Source organism: Enhydra lutris, unplaced genomic scaffold (genome assembly GCF_002288905.1).
Source record: "Enhydra lutris kenyoni isolate GAN:26980312 unplaced genomic scaffold, ASM228890v2 scaffoldscaffold14, whole genome shotgun sequence".
Lineage (NCBI taxonomy): Eukaryota > Metazoa > Chordata > Mammalia > Carnivora > Mustelidae > Enhydra > Enhydra lutris.
The window spans coordinates 7,296,370-7,316,520 of NW_019154098.1; the positions used below are offsets into that span (position 1 = coordinate 7,296,370).

The 20,151-nt window shown below is 40.8% G+C and overlaps 1 protein-coding gene across 2 annotated transcripts in view; it reads right to left on the minus strand.

The window, feature by feature from the left end:
• Window positions 1-20,151, minus strand: part of LOC111146653 (KH RNA binding domain containing, signal transduction associated 3) — a 185,097-nt gene that overhangs the window by 115,078 nt on the left and 49,868 nt on the right. For both annotated transcript variants that reach the window (XM_022502292.1, XM_022502293.1), the window contains exon 2: window positions 5,658-5,776. In XM_022502292.1, coding sequence (XP_022358000.1) covers window positions 5,658-5,776 — 119 coding nt within the window. The remainder of the gene's footprint in view (window positions 1-5,657; window positions 5,777-20,151) is intronic.

The following is a 20,151-nucleotide window of genomic DNA, read 5'->3' on the forward strand; positions in this document are numbered from 1 at the left end:
CTGCTCTAGAGTCAAGTGTCTTTTTTAATTTTCCCTAAACAATTGTCCAACTGGGATTGTTACCTGCTTTACATGTTGCCTCACTGTAGCAGACATCTCACCGCAGCAGCACAGCATCGGTGTGTGCAAGGCTGCACGGAGATGTAGCCCACTTCCTCGGAGAGCCTGCTTTCCCGAACCGCGCCCCGGAGTCCGCCCCAGCACGACTCTGACGGTTCGCAGCACCAGGCGCCTGGAGAAGCCCCGCATCCGGCTGCTCGGCTCACACGTCACTTCCTGTGGGACCCCCGCGGCCCTCGCTGGCCGGCCCTACCCCGCACTCCGCTCTCTGATCACTTTATCTATTACTACTCTGTAAAAATCCGCACTTCTTACTGAAATTGCCCTGTTTAGCCAAATAAAATGGCTTATAATTTCACAACTGCTCTCTGCCCTGGGCCTCCCTGTCACGGCCGCTCCGCGACCTCGCCCTGACTTACTTCCGACCCAGGCCCAGCCAGCTTCCTCAGAGATGGCCGCTTCCGGGACGGCCTCTCCCAGAGTCAGCACGACCCCCCTCTCTGCCTGCCCGGAGCACCCGGACCATGGACCCCTCAGGCTATCTCCCGGACATCAGGTTGCTCATATTGGGAGTATGAATGGACGGACGGATTCGGCGATATGTGAAACAACAGCAACAACAGAACATAAAATGGAAACCACAGAGGACCTCTCGGTTCCAACGTGGACTTGGCACCTACAGTGCATCTAGCCGCTGCTCAGGACCAAGGGTAAGGGTTTCTCCACAGGAAAACTCTGGATAACAATTACTACAGCTTTAAGTCTTAAAAAACACCCCATAAGACAGTGTTTACTTTGAGTTTCCCACTTTACAAGCTCTGGCTACAACTCGAGCGCGAATGTGCCTGAGCTCTGCTCCTAAAACACTCACGTCCAGGGCTGTCCACCGAAAGAGTTGGAAGTGGTTCACTGAGAGAAAATACTCAATTAATGGAAATCCTTTCACTGGATGGAGTTTCACAAACAGCACTGCCCTCTTGCCCCAGCAGCTGAAGGTACGTAGGGTCAGGTAACTGGGTGCCCACCACCACTCCGCCCACCATCACCAGCTTCCTTCAGCTCCTCTACACACTGACACCAGCAGGAGAGCTTTAAGCTTTTTCTTGGAACTGCCGCAAGTGCCAGATTAGCCTTCACAAAAGTCTGGCTTGAAACTCCCAGGCTCAATTTGGCGAGGCAGAAATATCTTTTCTCAGCGTTCTGGAAGCAGTGGAATTCTAAGCAGCCTACTTCAGATATTGTATGTACTTGAAATAGACTCTGCTCTCTGTTAGACACAAATTATAATTTGTCTGCCCCCACTCTCATCAAAGCTGACAGTGAAAAACAATATTTGAGATTTTATTTCAGGTACTTTTACACCCATATTTTATTTCATATACTCGCTCATAATCACAAAGTATTAATTCCAGATTAATCACCTACCAGACTATGAGCTATTTAAGGACAAGAAAAGTGTTCATCTTTCTATCTACTGCATATTTTGCATATAGTGTATCAAGCATACTGGTCAATTTATAAGGTTTCTGTAAGCCAAGATGTGTTTAGTAATGAATCTGTCTATGAAATGTTCACAACATAGTTTCCTCTTTTCTAAGAATATGTATCTTCAGTTCTGCAAGTATGGTTGTGTAGGCTCCTAACAGGATGACCATTTATAGATAACAACTATAAATTCTTAAACTCCAGACAAAATACAAAAACCAATTGTCTGAAGCCTTTGGAGAATGATCAAAAGCAAGGGGATTCTGGAAGAGAGTCAAGACTTGGAAGACTGGGCCTGGACAAACTTACTGGTTTAGAGTTTTTAGCCTGGGTGGCAGAGTCTGAGGCAACCACAGTGCCGAAATGGGAGGGAGGGATACTAGGAAAGACAGAGTTGGGGGTGGGGGGCTCCAAATTTGTGTAAAAATCCGCCCAAATCTTGATCCCTAGGACCCTGTTGCCAAAAACAAATGCCGAAGTCAAACTAAGAACTGAACTGAGATGTGCACTCTACTCAACAAGTCTGCTGTCTGAATCCAAAGTCACCGACATTCCTCAAACAGCAGAACAGAATCCAGAGTCTTGACAACACAACACTCATGACCCCCAGGGTACAATCCAAAATTATTTGACACGCAAAAAAACTGGAACACTATGCCTGACTATCAAGATAAGTTTATCAATTCAGGCCAAATCCAAGATGACTAGGATTTCAGAATTAGAGACTTTAAAGCACCTATTTTATCTGGACTCAATAACACAAAATAATGTAACACCTATAATGAATAAAAAGCAGAAAATCCCAGCAGAGAAAGAACAATTTTTACATACACATACTTGAATAGGAATCAAATAATAAATTCTGAAACAGATCGTTACAATGCCTGATATAAAAATTTATCTGATGGGCTTAACAGGAAAATGAAGATAATGTAAGAGATAATCCATGAATTAGCGATACAGAAGTGTAAGTCAATCTGAAGAATGGGGCAGGGAGAGGGGAACAGAGAAAAGAGATAGAGGAACCATTCTGAGAATATCAAAATGGTGACCATACGTGTAACTGGTTTCCAAAGGTGAAGAAAGAAAGGGGCATAAAAATATTTGAAAAAGTAATAGCTAAAATATTATGATGAAATAGATAAATCTCTTGTCAGCGGGTCGGGGAGGAGACAACAAAAGATGAAATGGAAATCTGATTAGCACCATGTCAATTAAAGACTTTGAATTCACCATCAAACTGAAGGCTCAAAGGGTTTTTCACTGGTGAATTCTATCAAATACTGAGGATGAAACAGCATCAGACTGACATAAATTCTTTGGGGTTAAAAAAAAAAAAAAGGAAAGGAACACTCCTCACTATATGAAACCAGCATAACACTAATATCAAAATCTGACAAATACGTTATATATGAAAAAAAAAATTATAGGCCAGTATTGCCCATGAACATATAGGCATTTGAACCCAACAAAATATAAGACATAATAATAAGTAGGGTTTAACCCACGAATCCAAAGTTGGTTTAATTTAGACAAATCAATCAATAAAATTCACTATATTAACAGTGTAAAGAAGTAACCTTCTATGTTCATTTCAGTAGATACAGAAAAGGCCATTCAATGGAATTCACCACCCAGTCAGGATCAAATCTCTCAGCAAAACTGAGACAGAAGGGAACTTCCTCCACCTAACAAAGGGCATCTACAAAACCCCCTGGCTGTTACCACTCTTAATGCTTTCCATTCTGGTAACAAGGAAAGAAGGCCTAATCTCACTGCTTGTACTCAAGCATTACACAGAGATCCTAGCCAATACAATAATGTAAGGTAAATAAATAAAAAGCATAAAAATTGGAGGGAAAGAAGTAATCTGTTTTGTAGGTGATAAGACTGTACACACAGCATATCCTAAGTAATCTATAAAACAACTCATGAAAACAATTGAATTTGGCAAGGTAGCAGAATGTAAGGTCAATATACAAAATTTTCTATTAGAAGGAAAAAAATAGAAAATAAAATTTTAAAATATCCATTGTACAATAATATCAAAAAAACATAAAAAGATTTAAGAATGAATTTAACAAAATGCAAGTAAGAGTTTTACCCTGAAAAGAATAAAATGCTAATAGCAATTTAGGAATCTACTAATGGAAAAAAATTAAAAAATAAATAAAAATCTATTAATGGAAAGATACACCATGTCAAGGAAGAGAAGACCCAATGTTATTAAGATGTAGTATTTCCATAAATTAATCAATACAGTGCAACTGTAATCATTATCCCAGCAGAATGTTTTGTGAAAGTTAATAAAATAATTCTTAAATTTACATGGAATTGAAAAGGACCTCTATATAAGTAGTCTTAAAAAAGAAAGGATAACGTTGAAGGGACTGCATCACTCAACTTCATGCCTTATTATAAAAAGCTACAGTAATGAAGATAGTATGGTAATGGCATATGGATCCATAAATAGATGAATGAAACAAAAATGAGTGTGCAAAAAATAGACCCCCGCTTATACAGTTATGTAATTTTCATCAAAGGTGCTAACACCATCAATGGGAGGAAAACATTTTTCAACAAAAGGTACTGGAAAAACTCGATATCTACATGGAGAGAAAATAAATTTTGAACCCTCTGCATCACAACATAAAGAAAAAGCAATTTGCAATGTATCATAGACCTAAAAGTAAAAACTATAATGGTAAAGCTTTTAGAGAAATACAGGAGACTAGCTTTATAACTTATAAACAACTCTAGCATCTCTTTGAAGCTGGCAAAGATTTGTTAGTTGACAGAAGGTAATAATCATAAGAGGAAAGAAAACTTGATATAGTAGACAGACATCAGGAAATTAAAAACTTCTACAGATCACAAGACACTATGAAGAAAATTAGAGGAAAGCCAGAGACTGAGCCAAATATTCACAAAATAATCTAACGAAGGACTTATTTTGGGACATTTAGAAAAGCTCCTACAACTCAATGACGAGAAGACATACAGACCATTTACAAATAGGCAAAGGACCTTAAAAGACACTTCGAAAACAGAAGATACAGGAGGGGCCAGTAAGTAAGTACATGAAATGAACACATCATTACTAATCAGGGAAATGCTAATAAACACCACAGGAAAATACCAACATACGATCCAAATGGTCAAAAATTCAACAGATTGAGAACATCAGACACTGATGAGGATACAGGGCCGCTACAACTGGCTCACACTGTTCCTGGAAAAGCAACAAGGTATGATCACTTTGGGAAAAAGTACGGCAATTTCTTGGAAAATTAAATACATAGCAAGTTAAATCTTACATGTATATCTACTCAAAAGAAATAAAAACATAACCAAAAATGTATGAAAACTTGTATGAAAATGTTCACGGTAATTTAATCTATAATAACCTGAAACTGAAAACTGCCCTCGTGAATGAATGAATAAATTTATTGTTGTGTATTCAGATAATGGACTACTACTGAGCAGTCAAAAGTAATGGACTACCAATGTACACAACAGTATGCATAAATCAGGCCCACGAACACTCAGCAGAAAGAAAAACAAGATAGAAAGAGTATCAATGTATCAAGTCATGCCAAATCTAAAATGACCAAGATTTAGAATCAGATAGAAACTTTAAAGCACCTATTGTAATCATGTTCAATGACATAATAATACTTACAATAAATGAGAAATAACATTTTTCTCGAACAGAGAAATAGAGTAGATAATATTTTGAGCATTCATGTGCTTACACTCAATGCTAAGCGTTTAATATGGATAATCTTATTTCTTAACAATCTAATCTCATCTTACAAATTAAGAAATTAAAGTAGAAGTTACATAGGTTATCCAAAGTCACGTCTAGGATGATTCAGAAGCATAATTCTTTAGGGCTCCCTAACTCACATTAGAGTCAAACGGAAAAAGATAAGATCACTAGGTAAGTTTTTAATTTTTAATTAACTTTAAAAGTGTGCCTGTGTTGGTATGAGGTAGGGGAGGGCTATGCTAAAGGAAAACACCTCAAGAAAATACCAAACAGAACATAAACTCAACATCTGCTCCCTCGTGATTAGGTTTGCCACAACCTGCAAACCTCGCTGTCTTACCTTAGGGAACTGCTTTACAGGGATTAACACTTTCTGTCCCAGCTTCATGTTCTTATTAATCACCACATCGATGTACTTTTCTTCATCCTTGCCTTCTCCTTTTTGAAACTTTTCTATTTCTGTGGAGGAAAAAAGATAACCATGAAGTGTCTGATTTAGAACCCCAGAGGTTGGAAGTTCTTGTTAGCATTATTGTGGCATGATATCAAGTACAGAAATACGGACTATCCAATCAACAGGAGTTTTTCAAGAAACGGCATATTTCCCATTTTATCAAACCTCCTTCACCAGCAGAAAAAAGGCATGTACCGTGGCTCTGCAAAGTCTAATCTCAACAGCCCACGCTAATGGAGGGAACAATGAACAAACTAAAAAAAAACAGACACAAAAATAAGTTTCTTGGGGCCTTCTGGAATCCTAGTGAGAGGCTGCTCAAACCACTGAGAAGAGTTCAGAAAACTTTCTCCATTCAGTGTTACCAAGTACTGACATCCCTATCCATTAGCTTCTGGTTCTCTGAGGCTTACACCACAGGAACTGATTCTTTATGATGGCATGAAAAGTCCCGCACAACTTTGTCCGTTGACCTCCCCAACCAAATCTACCCTTCTCACAAGTGACCCATATCAACTACACGTTCATGCTTTCATTAACGTTCTTTTCGCTGCCTGTAATGTTATTATTTCAACGTCATACACCTCCTTCAAGATTCAGCCACACTGAATACTATTTTTTAATGTGTGACAATCCCTTTCACCAATGAGGCAGGAAGGAAGGAATCAATCCCTGCCACCTTGATGCTCAGAAAACACTTCATGTACAACTCTACTATGACTCCTCTTGAAAAGAAAATGTGGTGCCTCCATAGTTTATCTCTGTTACAGACAATGTCTGGAACCTCCCATTCACAGGTTGAAATCCTAATCCCCAACTTGATGGTCTTAGGAGGTAGGGCGTTCTCAGGAGGTGATTAGGTCATAAGGGTGGAGCCCTCAGGAGAAGGACTAGTGCCTTGCGAAAGAAACTCTACGCATGGAGCTCCTTCACCCCTTCTGCCACAGGAGGACACAGCAAGAGACCTGCTGTCCATGAACCAGGAGATGGGCCCTCATGTGACACCAAATCTGTAGGCATGTGAGTCTTAGACTTCCAGCCTCCGGAACTGTGAGAAATAAATTTCTGTTGTTCATCAGCTCCCCAGTGTTCTGGGAGAGCTGCGAGAGCAGGCCGAGTGGACCAAACACTCTCCCACCAGAACATAAATCTCTCTTAGGTAAAAATCTGTCTCTTCATCCAATAAACATCTGCCACTAAGCACACACCACGTGCACCTCCCAGCCCCTGGAACATTTCAGATGCTGTTTCCTCATGCTGCTGCCTACAGCATCTGGCCGTCCAAGAGGTACACAAGCAGGTGTCTGAATGAGAGCTGAAGGGAATGTGTACATGCACTGCTCCTTCCAGAAGGACCACAAGATACGCAGGTTCAAGGAAGGGAACCACAGCATGGAGAAGGCCCAAAGATGGCATCTGGTGTATAAAGGGGCAAACATATTCACTTGTTCTGCTTGTTGGGCTAGGAATACTTAAGAATTTAATATGTGCCACATTCATGACATAATTCAATCCTCACAAGAGTTGGCAAACAGGAAGTTCTGAAAGGTTACTTTGCTGATAGCAAAGGCAGGATTTACCTCCAGTTTTGCCTGACAATAAAGACAGTGTGCCACTGCCGTCTCTCCCACCATTTTTTATGTCATGTAAGACAGAAAATAAGATTTTCATTGCACCTCAGGATACATGGAGGCTCTGCTGACAGCTGGAGACTTCAGTCACCACTAAGGATCCCAATGGCATTGATGCCTCCCCTCCTCCGCCCCCTACCCCTCCATCTGCTCCTCAGAGCTAAACCCCCAATTGTCTTGCTTGTATTCAGAGCTGAACTTGATCTCTCTTCTCCACAAGACCGTCTTGGCACCTATCATGATAGTCCCGAATAAAGTCGTCCTTTCTATTTTAACAAGTATCAGAATAATTTTTTCTGTAACAATGCACGGTAAAAAGTCAGTATATATGTGGGACATAATGAAAAATATACATTTGGTCTTTGTCCCAGGTTCCTGGCACAGATTTCCCAGAACCCTACGAGTTTCCTGAGAGACAGGAGTGCACTTTATCATTCCTAACAAGCCCCTTTCAACCATACAGGCCTTTATGCTAATGAGATGACTCTTGGAGGAAGAGGGAGCTGGCTGCCAGAAAAAGCAACCATGTGAAAAACCAAGCAAGTGCCAAGCTGGCGTGTTCAGCACTCCCACCCGTGGAGAGAGAAGAGGAGCTAGAAGGAGTTCAATCATCAGTGACTTAGTCAATCGTGCCCACATAATGAAAACACCATGAAACCCCCTCAACAACAGGGTCTGGGAGGGTGGAGTGCCTAGACAGGGCAGGGAAGCCCCGCGTCCTTTCCCCAACACCTTGCCTCCACACCCCCTCTTCTGTTTGGCTATTTCTGACTTGTATTTTTTAGAACAAACCATAATGGGAAGTAGAGTGCTTTCCTGAGTCTGAGAGTCACTCTAGCGCATTCCCGAACCTGAGGCTGAGTCGTGGAAGCCCCACGCTTGCAGCTCATCAGGCAGCAGTGTGGGTAGCCCGGGCACCCCATCCGCAGCTATGTCTGAAGTGGGGCACTCTTGCAGAACGCAGCCCTCCTCCTTGGCGGGGGTGGGGGGGGGTCGTCCCCTAATGGAGGGGGGTGATCCCCTAACTCCAGGAGCCACTGTCAGAACTGAACTGGATGGAGTTGCTGGACAGCCAGTTGGTGCTGGACAGGGCTGGTGTCAGGAGACACTACACAAAAGGGATTACGAGTGCGGGGGAGGAAGATGGAGGCAAGCAGGAAAAGCCCGGAAGAAAATACTAAACTTCCAAATAAACTGATTCTTTTGTCTGCTTTCTTGTATCATCCTAGGTTTTCATCCAGAAAACGGATTCCAAACAGAATCTGTATGGGAACAATGTACACGAAGATAGAAGAATGTGAAATGCAAAGATTTACTTGATGATTCTTGTTACTGTTGTTGAAAACACCTTTAAGAGTACTTTGAATTTTTACTTTTTCCTATAAAAATGAAATATATACATGGTAAAAATTTAAAACAGTATAACAGGATACAAAATCAAAAGAAGAGGGTCCTCCCACACCCATAGTCCAGAGGTAAGGACTGCAACAGTATCATACACTCTTCCAGAAGTTCTCCAGGAATACATAAGGACACACTTGCACGTGCATACGCACACACACGGGGTTTAAACCTGGAGAACTGGCGTACATGAGCTAAACTAGTTTCATTTTCCTCGGTAAAGAACAATAAGTCACATGCCATCTGCTCCATCAAGTGTAATAATTCATGACTTCAGCTTTAATTAGAAGAAAATTAATTCCACATTTTTATTTATGCATTTATGCTACAATTGGAAATGCCTTTAGCATATAAGATTCAACAAAATTAGATATAATTGGTAGAAAGAAAAAAAAGAACTTTTAACATACATAAATGTTTGTTAAAATAGGTGTGATTACCTATTTTCAGATAACACTGCGTTTTTATTATTTTGAGCACTTATATGGACAACATGTAACTTCAGAGTCAGCATTCAAATGTTATTCCTAGCATCAGTGACAGTAAACATTTTAAGCAACACATAAAAGCATAAAGATTAAAATATTAGAAAAATATGTATTTTACAATATATTTCATTAAAGTTTGAGATACACCTATGATTTTGGAAGGGAAAATAAATTTTTTTAAAAATATATAAAATATCTAATTTCCTCTCTAGACCATCAACTTTGAAAATGTTCTGCTGCTAAAATATCTTGTTACTTTAAGTAAGCTTTGAATCATGTTAAAATAAAGTATTTCACTGTGTAAGATTTATCTGAAAATTGTGAAGGCCTGAGGCCATTCCACGAGCGTGCTGGCCTGCAAGGACTGGACTCAGCCGACTGCACAGCGGCAGCGGCAGAGGGCGCCCCAGTCCCCGGGGGGTCCAACGCGCCTGGCTTAAACCACAGCTACTGTACTTTCCCCAGACCTTCCAGCTACCAAATTCAAAACTGGTCAAAACTTCTGTGGTCTTTTTAGGGACTATTCATTCAATCAACAATTTTGTAATTTCCACCTGACTGAGGATTATAAGTAGTCTCATGTTTTCATTAAGTCCCATAAAATACAATGCAAAAAAAATCAGGGGGAGGGGGATTGTACAAAATGATGTATAAAATAATGGAACAGCTTTCTGGTATTTACGCCTCTCCCTTCCTGGGAGTTTCATTTTCCAAAGCCCACGTGACCACCTCTCTCATCTTCCATAGGGAAGGAAAGGTACTTGACCCCCCCACAAGGTGGATATGACCTCTTAGTTAACTGTAGCTAGTAAAGACCAACCATAGAGAAAATCCAATCCAGTTTCTGAGGTCGAATGCATGAGGGATTTGACTTTTGTTACTAATCCCCGGATTACATTTGTTACCACTCAGTGCAGTGTACCAATGACATCTCCCAGCTCAGAAATAATAAGCAAATGTGTGATTAGGTTTTAGATAATGTAGGGGATTATAATGTTATGCTTGCAAACCGTGGACATCTTTTTTTTTTTTTTTTTTAAGATTTTATTTATTTATTTGACAGACACGGCGAGAGAGGGAACACAAGCAGGGGGAGTGGGAGAGGGAGAAGCAGGCTTTCCGGTGAGCAAAGAGGCCAATGCAGGGCTTGATTCCAGGATGCTGGGATGAGGATCTGAGCCAAAGTCAGATGCTTAACCACTCAATCACCCCTGCAAACCATGGACATCACATTTCTGTCATCCCAGAAGTCTAGGGTCAGTTACAATGTCTTTTTTTTTTTACAATGTCTTTTTTATTTGTTCATTTCTTTTTTGTTTTTGCCTTGGGTGACTACAGAGCTTCCTAAGCAATGGCCATTTGCCTTTTTATTTTAGCCCATCAAATACAGTAAAGTCCACTAATCCTCTACGAAACAGCCAAAATACCTTTGGATTTACATGTGTTAAATTTTCAGTTATTCATTTAAAATATTAAATAATTAGAGCACTATAAATTTTCATTAAAAATGCTTACATTCAGGGCACCTAGGTGACTGTCAGTTAAGCATCTGACTCCTGATTTCAGCTCAGGTCATGATCTCAGGTCCTGGAATTAAGCCCTACAACAGGCTCCATGCTCGCTGGGGAGTCTGCTTGAGAGTTTCTCTCCTTCTCCCTTCCCCTTGCTCTCTCTCCCCCTCAAACAAATCTTCAAAAAAAAAAAAAAAAGCTTAAATTCTCTCACAGAATCAAGCACATTTAAATTGATATCTTCCTTTTTCCGAGCAACTCCATTTCTAAGAATTCACCCACAGACATGCTTAAATGTAAAATATTACGTACAAAGCTTCTAGCATTGTCTTTAATAGCAAAACACTGAAAATCATCTAAATGTGTATTAACAGGAACCTGGTTACAGAAGCTAGGACACACAAGCACTATGAAATAGCAGACAGCTACTTTACAAGATCAAGAACTCTCTGTTCTGATAGCAAAAGGCCCCCACCAGATACATGGCTGAGTACACACAGACACACAGACACACACACAGTGTAAAACGATACAACAACATATGTTCGTATTCACCTGCATATGCACAGGAAACACCTCTCTACTTACAGATAAGAAACTAGCAACACTGATAACTAGCAGACATGAGGGAATCAGGTGACAAACAGGACTTTATCTTTTATGTTGTTTCACATTTTTTTTAAAGATTTTATTTTTTTATTTGACAGACAGAGATCACAAGTAGGCAGAGAGGCAAGACAGAGGGAGAGAAGGAAGCAGGCTCCCCACAGAGCAGAGAGCTCGATGTGGGGCTCGATCCCAGGATCCCAGGATCCTGGGATCATGACCTGAGCTGAAGGCAGAGGCTTTAACTCACTGAGCCACCCAGGCACCCCTGTTTCACATTTTTTTTTTTTTAAGATTTATTTATTTGACAGAGAGGAGGCAGCGAGAGGGAATACAAGCAGGGTGAGTGGCAGAGGGAGAAGCAGGCTTCCCTCGGAGCAGAAAGATGCCCGGCTCCATCCCAGGACCCTGAGCCAAAGGCAGACACTTAACAACAGAGTCACCCAGGTGTCCCTGTTTTAAATTTTTGAAACATGAATATTTCACCCACTTAAATTACATAAAAATAAAATTCTAAACATCTTATAAAATTTTTGAAAATAAAAAGAATAGAATAAAAATTTATAAAGAAAGGGCCATGATTATATTTTGCATCTTGGCTAGTAACCCAGAGCCTTACTCTCTCTTGATCATTCATTTTAAGTTATTCACTCCTGTGTTATTTTACTGAAACTGTAGGGATTTACCTGGGCTGCTTATTTCACTTGAAGCAACAGGCAGATGTCCAAAAATTACATATAAAACATTTTATTTTATTTGAGAATCTGGTTATTTTAAATGCAATAAGGTTCACTTAGGTGAGCAGTTCCCTTAGGTGAGTCACCTACCCAAAAGCAAGGACTGACTGGGTTCTGATATGTTGAGGACAGGGACTAGGAGCTGGGAACAGAATAGAGAGAATGTGTGGCACGGAAACAGTAATACGACGCACACGGTGCTGCAGGAAAGGGGCTGGCAGCTTTGGAATTTGGGCAATTATTTGAAAAGCTAACTCCAAGGTAAGGAATGGAGTTTGTCAGGCAAGGAAATGAATTCTTCACTGAAGGTAAGTAGCCCTGTGTAACACGAGTTCACATTCGCTCATTCGATGAGTCAGACTGTACAGTTGATAAATGGAGTTTTACTAAGATAGCAAAACCTATTTTCCCCTTTTCTCTTCAAACAGTACAAAATGGAATAGATCAGACAAGTAAGGACGACAAGATCCTGCCATCACAGAGCCCGTCGGGGAAGAAGCATGAACTACTCCATTTCCTGACTCCAAGTCCTGGCTTCCTGCAGAAGGATGGAACAGGTACAGGGTGAGACGAGGGGTCAGCACAGAGAAGAAGTGAGGACAAGAGCATAAAAGGGCAGGCCAGGTTCCTGAGGTCAAAACTGAGATCCTAACAGATCAGTAATAGGGAGCTACTACAGTTGTCAGGTGGGGAGTGTTGTGATGGAAAACATCCTTAAGGACATCCTGGCCACTCAGGAGCAAGTCACATGGATGGGATAGAAAGAGAAAGAAAGAGAGAGAGAGAGGCAGGTTAAAACACAACTAGATAGGGGCGCCTGGGTGGCTCAGTGGGTTAAAGCCTCTGCCTTCGGCTCGGGTCATGATCTCAGGGTCCTGGGATCGGGCCCCGCATCGGGCTCTCTGCTCAGCTGGGAGCCTGCTTCCCTCTCTCTCTCTGCCTGCCTCTCTGCCTACTTGTGATCTCTCTCTCTCTCTGTCAAATAAATAAAATCTTAAAAAAAAAAAAAACAAAAAACACAACTAGATAATAAAACAGTCTGTTGGGATGAACCACTACTGTGGGACAGCACCAGACAGTTTATTTATAGTTGACGTGGACAGATGACAAATGTGAATGCTGTCAGAGGCAAAGTCTTCATATTTAGAGAAACCATCTAGTTTACTGAATATGCAATCAGAGAAAACACACAGGGACACACCTGTGCTCCTGTCCCCATGCTGTATCTCCTAACCCATAACACCCACTGTTGTCCATAGCTTCTAAAGCACCTCGCCCACCATGTCATATGTAGGCTTTTGAACTTGGTCGCTAAGACTGGAACATTCTGTAGGCTTTTTGCCTTGAGGTATCTTCTCCTCAAGATATCTAGTTATTATAGTTATTATATATCTATATATCTATATATAACTAGATATATATAGTTATTATATATCTAGTTATATATCAAGATATTTAGTTAGATATCTCCAACTAAATTCGACTTCCTGGAAGAGCTGTCCTTGAATTCCCAGACCAGTTAGCCAAAAAAACACAGCACTCTAGCATGATGCTTACCAGAGGTCTAACCTGCTACTTCCTGTCTGGTTTCTCCAACAGACTGTCAGCCACCCCCTTTTCAATCCCTTTCATGATGCCTGGAATGTGGTGAGGGCTCCCACATACATGCTGTGAGACTGGACAGTGAAAAGAACTCATCATTAAAATACACGTGCTTATAGCCTTACCTTTTATTCAGTCTTTTTGCTGCTCTGTCTCCCATCACCCTGACAATATTCCAGGACCGGTGAGCATTATTCACATTTTACACAAGACAGAAGTTTGAAAATGCGTTTCTAAAAGTCACACAAACGCAAACAACATCATCGAGACTCAAACTGAGGACTCTGAACGAGGACACTTTCCCAACATACTCCATCCATGGGTCATTAAAACATTTTATCTGGCTAACAACCCACTGGACTCGTAGCACACAGTGTTTCTATAAAGGAAAAAATGCATTCTTTATACAAGGCCAATGAAAGAATGCATTAACAAACCCACACATCCCTGTGCTGAGCCCATACGGAATTGATCTTTTAGGTCAGAAACTGTTACTAGAAACCCTGAGACTCTGCGACTCTGCCTATTCCTAGAGCTTCTGTTCTTTTCCTGGGTGAATGATTCAAAAAAGAGTATTGCAGAAGGAAACACATGGCATTCAAATGGGGTAATCTGAAGCGGCTTTAATTAAGGGCCAATATATTACAGGTGCAGAGAATCTACAATAAGAGCAACAAAGAATGGTCCAGCACTCTGGGGTTATCTAGCAAAGGAGGGGTGACTGCCCCAAGACATGAAGCACGAGGGGGCAAGGGAAGGCAGAGAAGGAGGCTGTATGGCGAGGGCAGCCTGACAGGGGTCACAGACTCCCACAGAGGGACACAGAAAACTCACGGTAACCTGACAGGGAAGAAGCTAAAGAGAACAAGCACCCTGACCTCGCCTCTCCCTCCCGACAGTCATCTGTGGGGCCTTCCACGGGGCAGGTACTGACCCAGCCACAAGCCAGAGGGCAGGAATGTCTGCTAAGACCGCCCTCATGCCATCCACATCAGCCTCTGGGCACAGAGCAGAGTGGAGAGGCTGGAAAGAGGATGTGGCAAGGCAAAAGGCAGCTCTCCGGCCCTACATCTTCGGTAAAAACCAAAGGAGTCGTTAAAAGAATTTCTGATGTCTCCTTTCCACGTGAGCTTACCACATGGAATATCACACAGCCAAAGGCTAACAAGTAATGACAGCTGTTTCAGGGGCCACTTCCACCAGTACTAACGAGGTAATTATTGTTATTATTCGATTGATAATCATTAACCAGGTACAGGGCTCTGTCTGACTTACAGCCTCTCTTTATTCTACCAAATCTATGATCTATCATGTCCATTTTACAGAATAAGACCACAGGGTTCAAATGGTTAACAAGTTTGACAGAAGTTAGGTAATAAGGATTTGAGTCAGGATTGACATCAAGGTCTATCTAGTGTCAAAGCCCATCTTACTAGTTGTTTAAAAGCTTCTTAGGGGGTACAAGGGTGGCTCAGTCAGTTAGGTATCTGACTCTTGATTTTGGCTCAGGGTCATGACCTCGGTGGTGGTCCACCTTGGGCTAGGCACTGAGTGGAGCCTGCTTGAGATTCTTCCTCTCCTCCTCTCTCTGCCCCTCCCCGGCTGATGCATGTGCACTCTCTCTCTCTCCCCATCTCTAAAAATAAATAAATAAATAAAAGTCACTTAGTAAAAAAATCATTTAAAAGGGTCATAAAAGTGTTGGTAAATAGCACCAATCAGACACAATAAAGTCCGAGTGGGGACAGAAATGCAGCCAGAGGAGCCTCTTTCCAAGCACCGCACCCTCTAGGAACCAATCAGGGAAGACAGGACTCGGCCCACACAAGGAGGAGAATAACTACAAGCTCGACATGCAGAAACCCAGTTCAAAATAACACAAGAGCCCAGCTGGATGAGTGAAGCTGATCTTAAAAGATGTTATAAATAGTGTTCAAGGCCACTGCAAATTCTATTTGACAGATTACTAAAACGTTACTGCGGCTGCTGGTCTGAAAAGAAATTTTTTAACTTCCAACATGACAAATGTTTTCACTAAAGAATTATTTAAGTAATCCAAACCTAACTGAATACCTATTAGACTCAAACCAGAGCTGAATACACTAAAACCTGCCCGGACTATATTGATTCATACAGCTCATGATCTTGCAAATCATCTTCCATAAACAGAAATAAACGGCACCGCAGCGTTGAGATGCATTATCACTGTCTAACAAGGATGGGCAGACTCGTCATAAACACACACACATACCATCCAGGAAGCAAGACAAGAGCCAATACTCTAAATATTACAAATGTTTGGAAGTAAACTATTTTTATAAAGACAGAACAGATGTTTAGGCACAAATATCCTTAAATATATATACAACACATAAGCTTAAAACATATATAGAAAGAAAGGAAAGTCAAACTGCTCCAAGAAGGAAGAAAGGTTGGTAAAGAGGAAGGGAGGAATTCCTTCTACTCATCATAGATAATTAACAAAAGTATAGCAGTAGTATAGGCGCCAGAATTTATCTGCTCTCTTCCAGGTAGTTAATCCATGTCACACTGTAGCAACGCAGCTGTGATCTTCCCTGTACAGAAAGGGAAGAGCTGCTTAGAGACCTCCAGGGGCAGAGCTGAGGTCCCAAACATAGTCCCAACTCAGGACCCCAACCACCGTTCATCTCTTCCTAAAGCTATGCTCGTTCCAGTTTCTGGCACTACTGTAGCACAGGGATCTTGACTTTGAATGAGAAAAAAAAAATGCTTTGGATTATTTCATTTTTGCAGAAAGTCACCAAGCTATTGAAAGTATCAAAAGAAATAACGTTTATCACAGTGCTTTAAAAACTATTACATATAGAATAAATATAGTCTAGCATCTCTCACTTAACACAGTGTTTAATTTGCAATGATTGATTTACAAGTATCTCATTATAGAATGGATTTCGAGAAGAATCTGTGAAAGCTATATGATTCTAAACAAGAGCTATAAGATTCCAAAGAATCAAATCCAGGTAACTTCTGAACACTAGTCAGAATTATTACGAACATTTTGTCAAATTCTTTTTAAGGAAAGAAAAATGCACTGGCATTTCCAATGCACTGGCATCTCAATTTCTCCTGAAATATATGCAGTCAATCACCAAACAAAGAAAAAAACCATCATACGAAGATACAGCATGATCTATTCAGTGCCTCAAGGGGAAAGACTCAAAGACCTTCAGAAATAAGTAGATTACTAGATTTTGGTTCTAAATTCTAACACTTTTCAAAATAAACTTCTAATTACAAAAGGTTTTTCCCCCCTCGCAATTTTAAAACAATAAAGACCAAAGCATGTAAACCAGAGCTGAGATGCCCCTAAAAGTGGTAGAAGGTGTCTAACAAGTTAAAAGAGTTCCTACACGCGAGACAGCACACTGGAGGCTCTACCTACATTTACTGCCCCTGACTTCTCAGAGCGATGGGGCAGCGATCATCACCCTTTTCTCTGACACCCGATCAGCAGCAGAGCTGACAACGGACTGCAGGATTATGGACTCTCAAAGGTTTTGCTTCTTCTGCAAATTACCATACAACTTCAGCTTCAAAACCAAACAAAACCTTCCAAGCCAACAGGTAAGCACAAGAGATTAAATTCCACCACCAATAAATCAACAGAATGTTATAGGAACAGTCCATCAGCTGCATTTACGGAATGCCCACTGTTTACTGAGAAAAACGACAAAAGCAACAGAGGGAGTTAAAAACATAATAAATGCACAATAGGGCAAACACATTTCCAGCCTGCTGCTATGCAGAGTAGTGAAGACAACAAATGACCGGGGCTCAGGCTCACCCATGGTTTTACCAGTTCTAAAGGTGAATGTTGGCAAATTTCTATTGACCCATTTTCATCTGGTAGCAAAGAAAGTTCAGAAGTATTTATTGGCATTGGCTACAAAGAATGGTTCAGCTTCCACTTGAATCACCCGAACAAGGGAGGCAGGGAGAGGCTAGGAGTTCTTGCCTCCCCAAACAGACCAATACCACGGCTGCTCCATATGCTTCGGGGCTATTCTTGATAGAACCTAAGACATCTGTCCAGTGAAGATTTGGTAAACCCACAGATTAAATGCAGAAAACACTACATGAGGTTAATTCAAGTTAATAATGATTTAAGTTGGTAACTACTGAAAGGAAGGATGGGAATAAGTACTGAAGACTGGAATAAGGAAACTCTACTTTTTAGTTATACCTGCCTGAGGGTTACACGACATTTCTCACTTTTAATTGCAAACATCATTAAGTATACTGCAAAAGACCAGCTATCTTAAACAATTATCAGGCTCCAGAGGTCACCAATTAGAACCCTGCAAGGATTTGAATTAAAAAAGGTTTTATGATTAGGTGAAGTAATGATCCAAGAAAGAGATTAGTTCTGTTCCGACTGTACTCATTATAAAACCCATTTCCTTTGTGTGAAGAGTCAGTGTCTTTCTCATTTATCCTGCTGGCATTACCACACTTGGAGATAGAAATATGACTGTACTAATGATATCCTATAACAACCATATAATGCAAGCATTTTGCTATTACTTTCATATCTAATAAGATTACCAATGAATATTTTCTGTTGGTTAGAAATTCCAGATACAGACTCTGTGGCTATGATGGACTATCCAAAATAAATTCAAAGCAGAATATAATCATGCAGTGTCTAGAAAGACATTTTTAAGCCAGTTTTATAATCATAATCAGTCTATTTATGCAGCAAAAAGTCGAGTAATTGAGAGAAAACGATCCTTAAGACATTAAATCATATTTTTCATAAGCTGATAAGGGTCACTTTTATAAAAAGAATACAAAAAATTAATAGCACATCAAGGATTGCAACAAGATCCCAAAGACCACACCTACTCTGACACTATTTAAAAGTGTGTTAACAAAACCATGGGATATGCTAGAACAATGAACACGGCTAAAAACAACAACAATGGCAACAAAAAACATAGCTTAATATTAATACAAAATGTAAAAGATACCTAAAAATACTGTATTTCCCTCATAATTCAATGTCTTCTAAGATACCTGAAAAGTGCCAAACAGGCATAAAATACTTTAAAAGCAAAATGCAGTAATAGCAGAGACAAACATTTTGTCACTCAAACTTCATCATCATGGAAGCTAAGACACTGATTAAAAAAATGAATCTGGAAGCACTTTAACGGTCCCAGTTTTGAAGACAGGAACATGCCAACACAGATACATACAGTTCACTGGAAATGAGGACAAGCTTCCCAGGCCAGCAGAAAGCTGGGAAGAGTTACCCACATGAGGTCATTCTCCAGCTACATTTTGTCCATGGCTTCTCCTTAGGAGTCAGATGCCGGCTCTTCACAGTGGACATTCCCAGGGAATTTTCTTAGAGGTATTTGTCAAGCAGGGTATAGATCTTCACTTTCTAAAGCAAAATGTGCATTAAAATCCTCTAGGGATATTACAAAAAATCAGCCAGGGTAAAGCCAGTCAGTTGCATTTGTTTGTTTTCATTTTGTCTTTCAACCATAAAGAATTTAGTTAAGCAATTATGCAGGCTAGTGGGTTCCACTTGTCAAATCTCCTGACAACTGACTGATTCATTTTAAGGCTGAACATACAGATTACTTGTTACTTTCCAGAACTGGCCTACATGGCCTGTCCAGGCAAATGAGACAGGATCAAAGGATGGATACAGGGCTTTACTTTGACTAAAACCAGCAATTACTACCTTGGGTTGATGTCTGACAGTCTTCTAGTCTCTTGTCTTTGGCACTGGAGGTGGAATAATTTGTTGTTCTAGTCTACAAACGAGTTAACAAACTGAGATGAGAACACTAAGGGGAGCAGCACAGCCAGGAACCCAGAGAAGCGTTCCTCTAGACCAGCTTCAAGAATCCCCCACTTCGTGTGGCAGCTGCCAGTCGCAGCAGACACACGGATACACAGTGGACTCTAAATATCACTGACTCATGAGAGAGGGAGAAGGAATGACTATGGGGAAAAGTCTAAAAAGACTCTGTAAGGCAGGAAATAATGGGGAAAAGCTGAAAAGTGCTGCCTGGGAAAACCAGCTGAAATAACTGAAAATTCTTATCCTAAAGGATAGCATCATGAGAACTCATGAGAAAATAGAACGTACATATAAATATTTCTGTATGTCACACACTGGGGCTAGATCTGGTCAGGACGAAGTCCGGTAGTACAGTTAGGACTGAAAGGTAGACATCAGAGAGACAAGAGACTAATGACTAGTGATCTTCAGGAGAGTTGAAGTTCACCTACAGAGCTCTGCCCAACACAGATGAGCCCGACCAGACAGGAACGTCACAAAGAGGGTTCAGTCATTGGACGGCAAGTCGAACTTGGGGGTTCTTTTCAACCCTGAGATTTACACA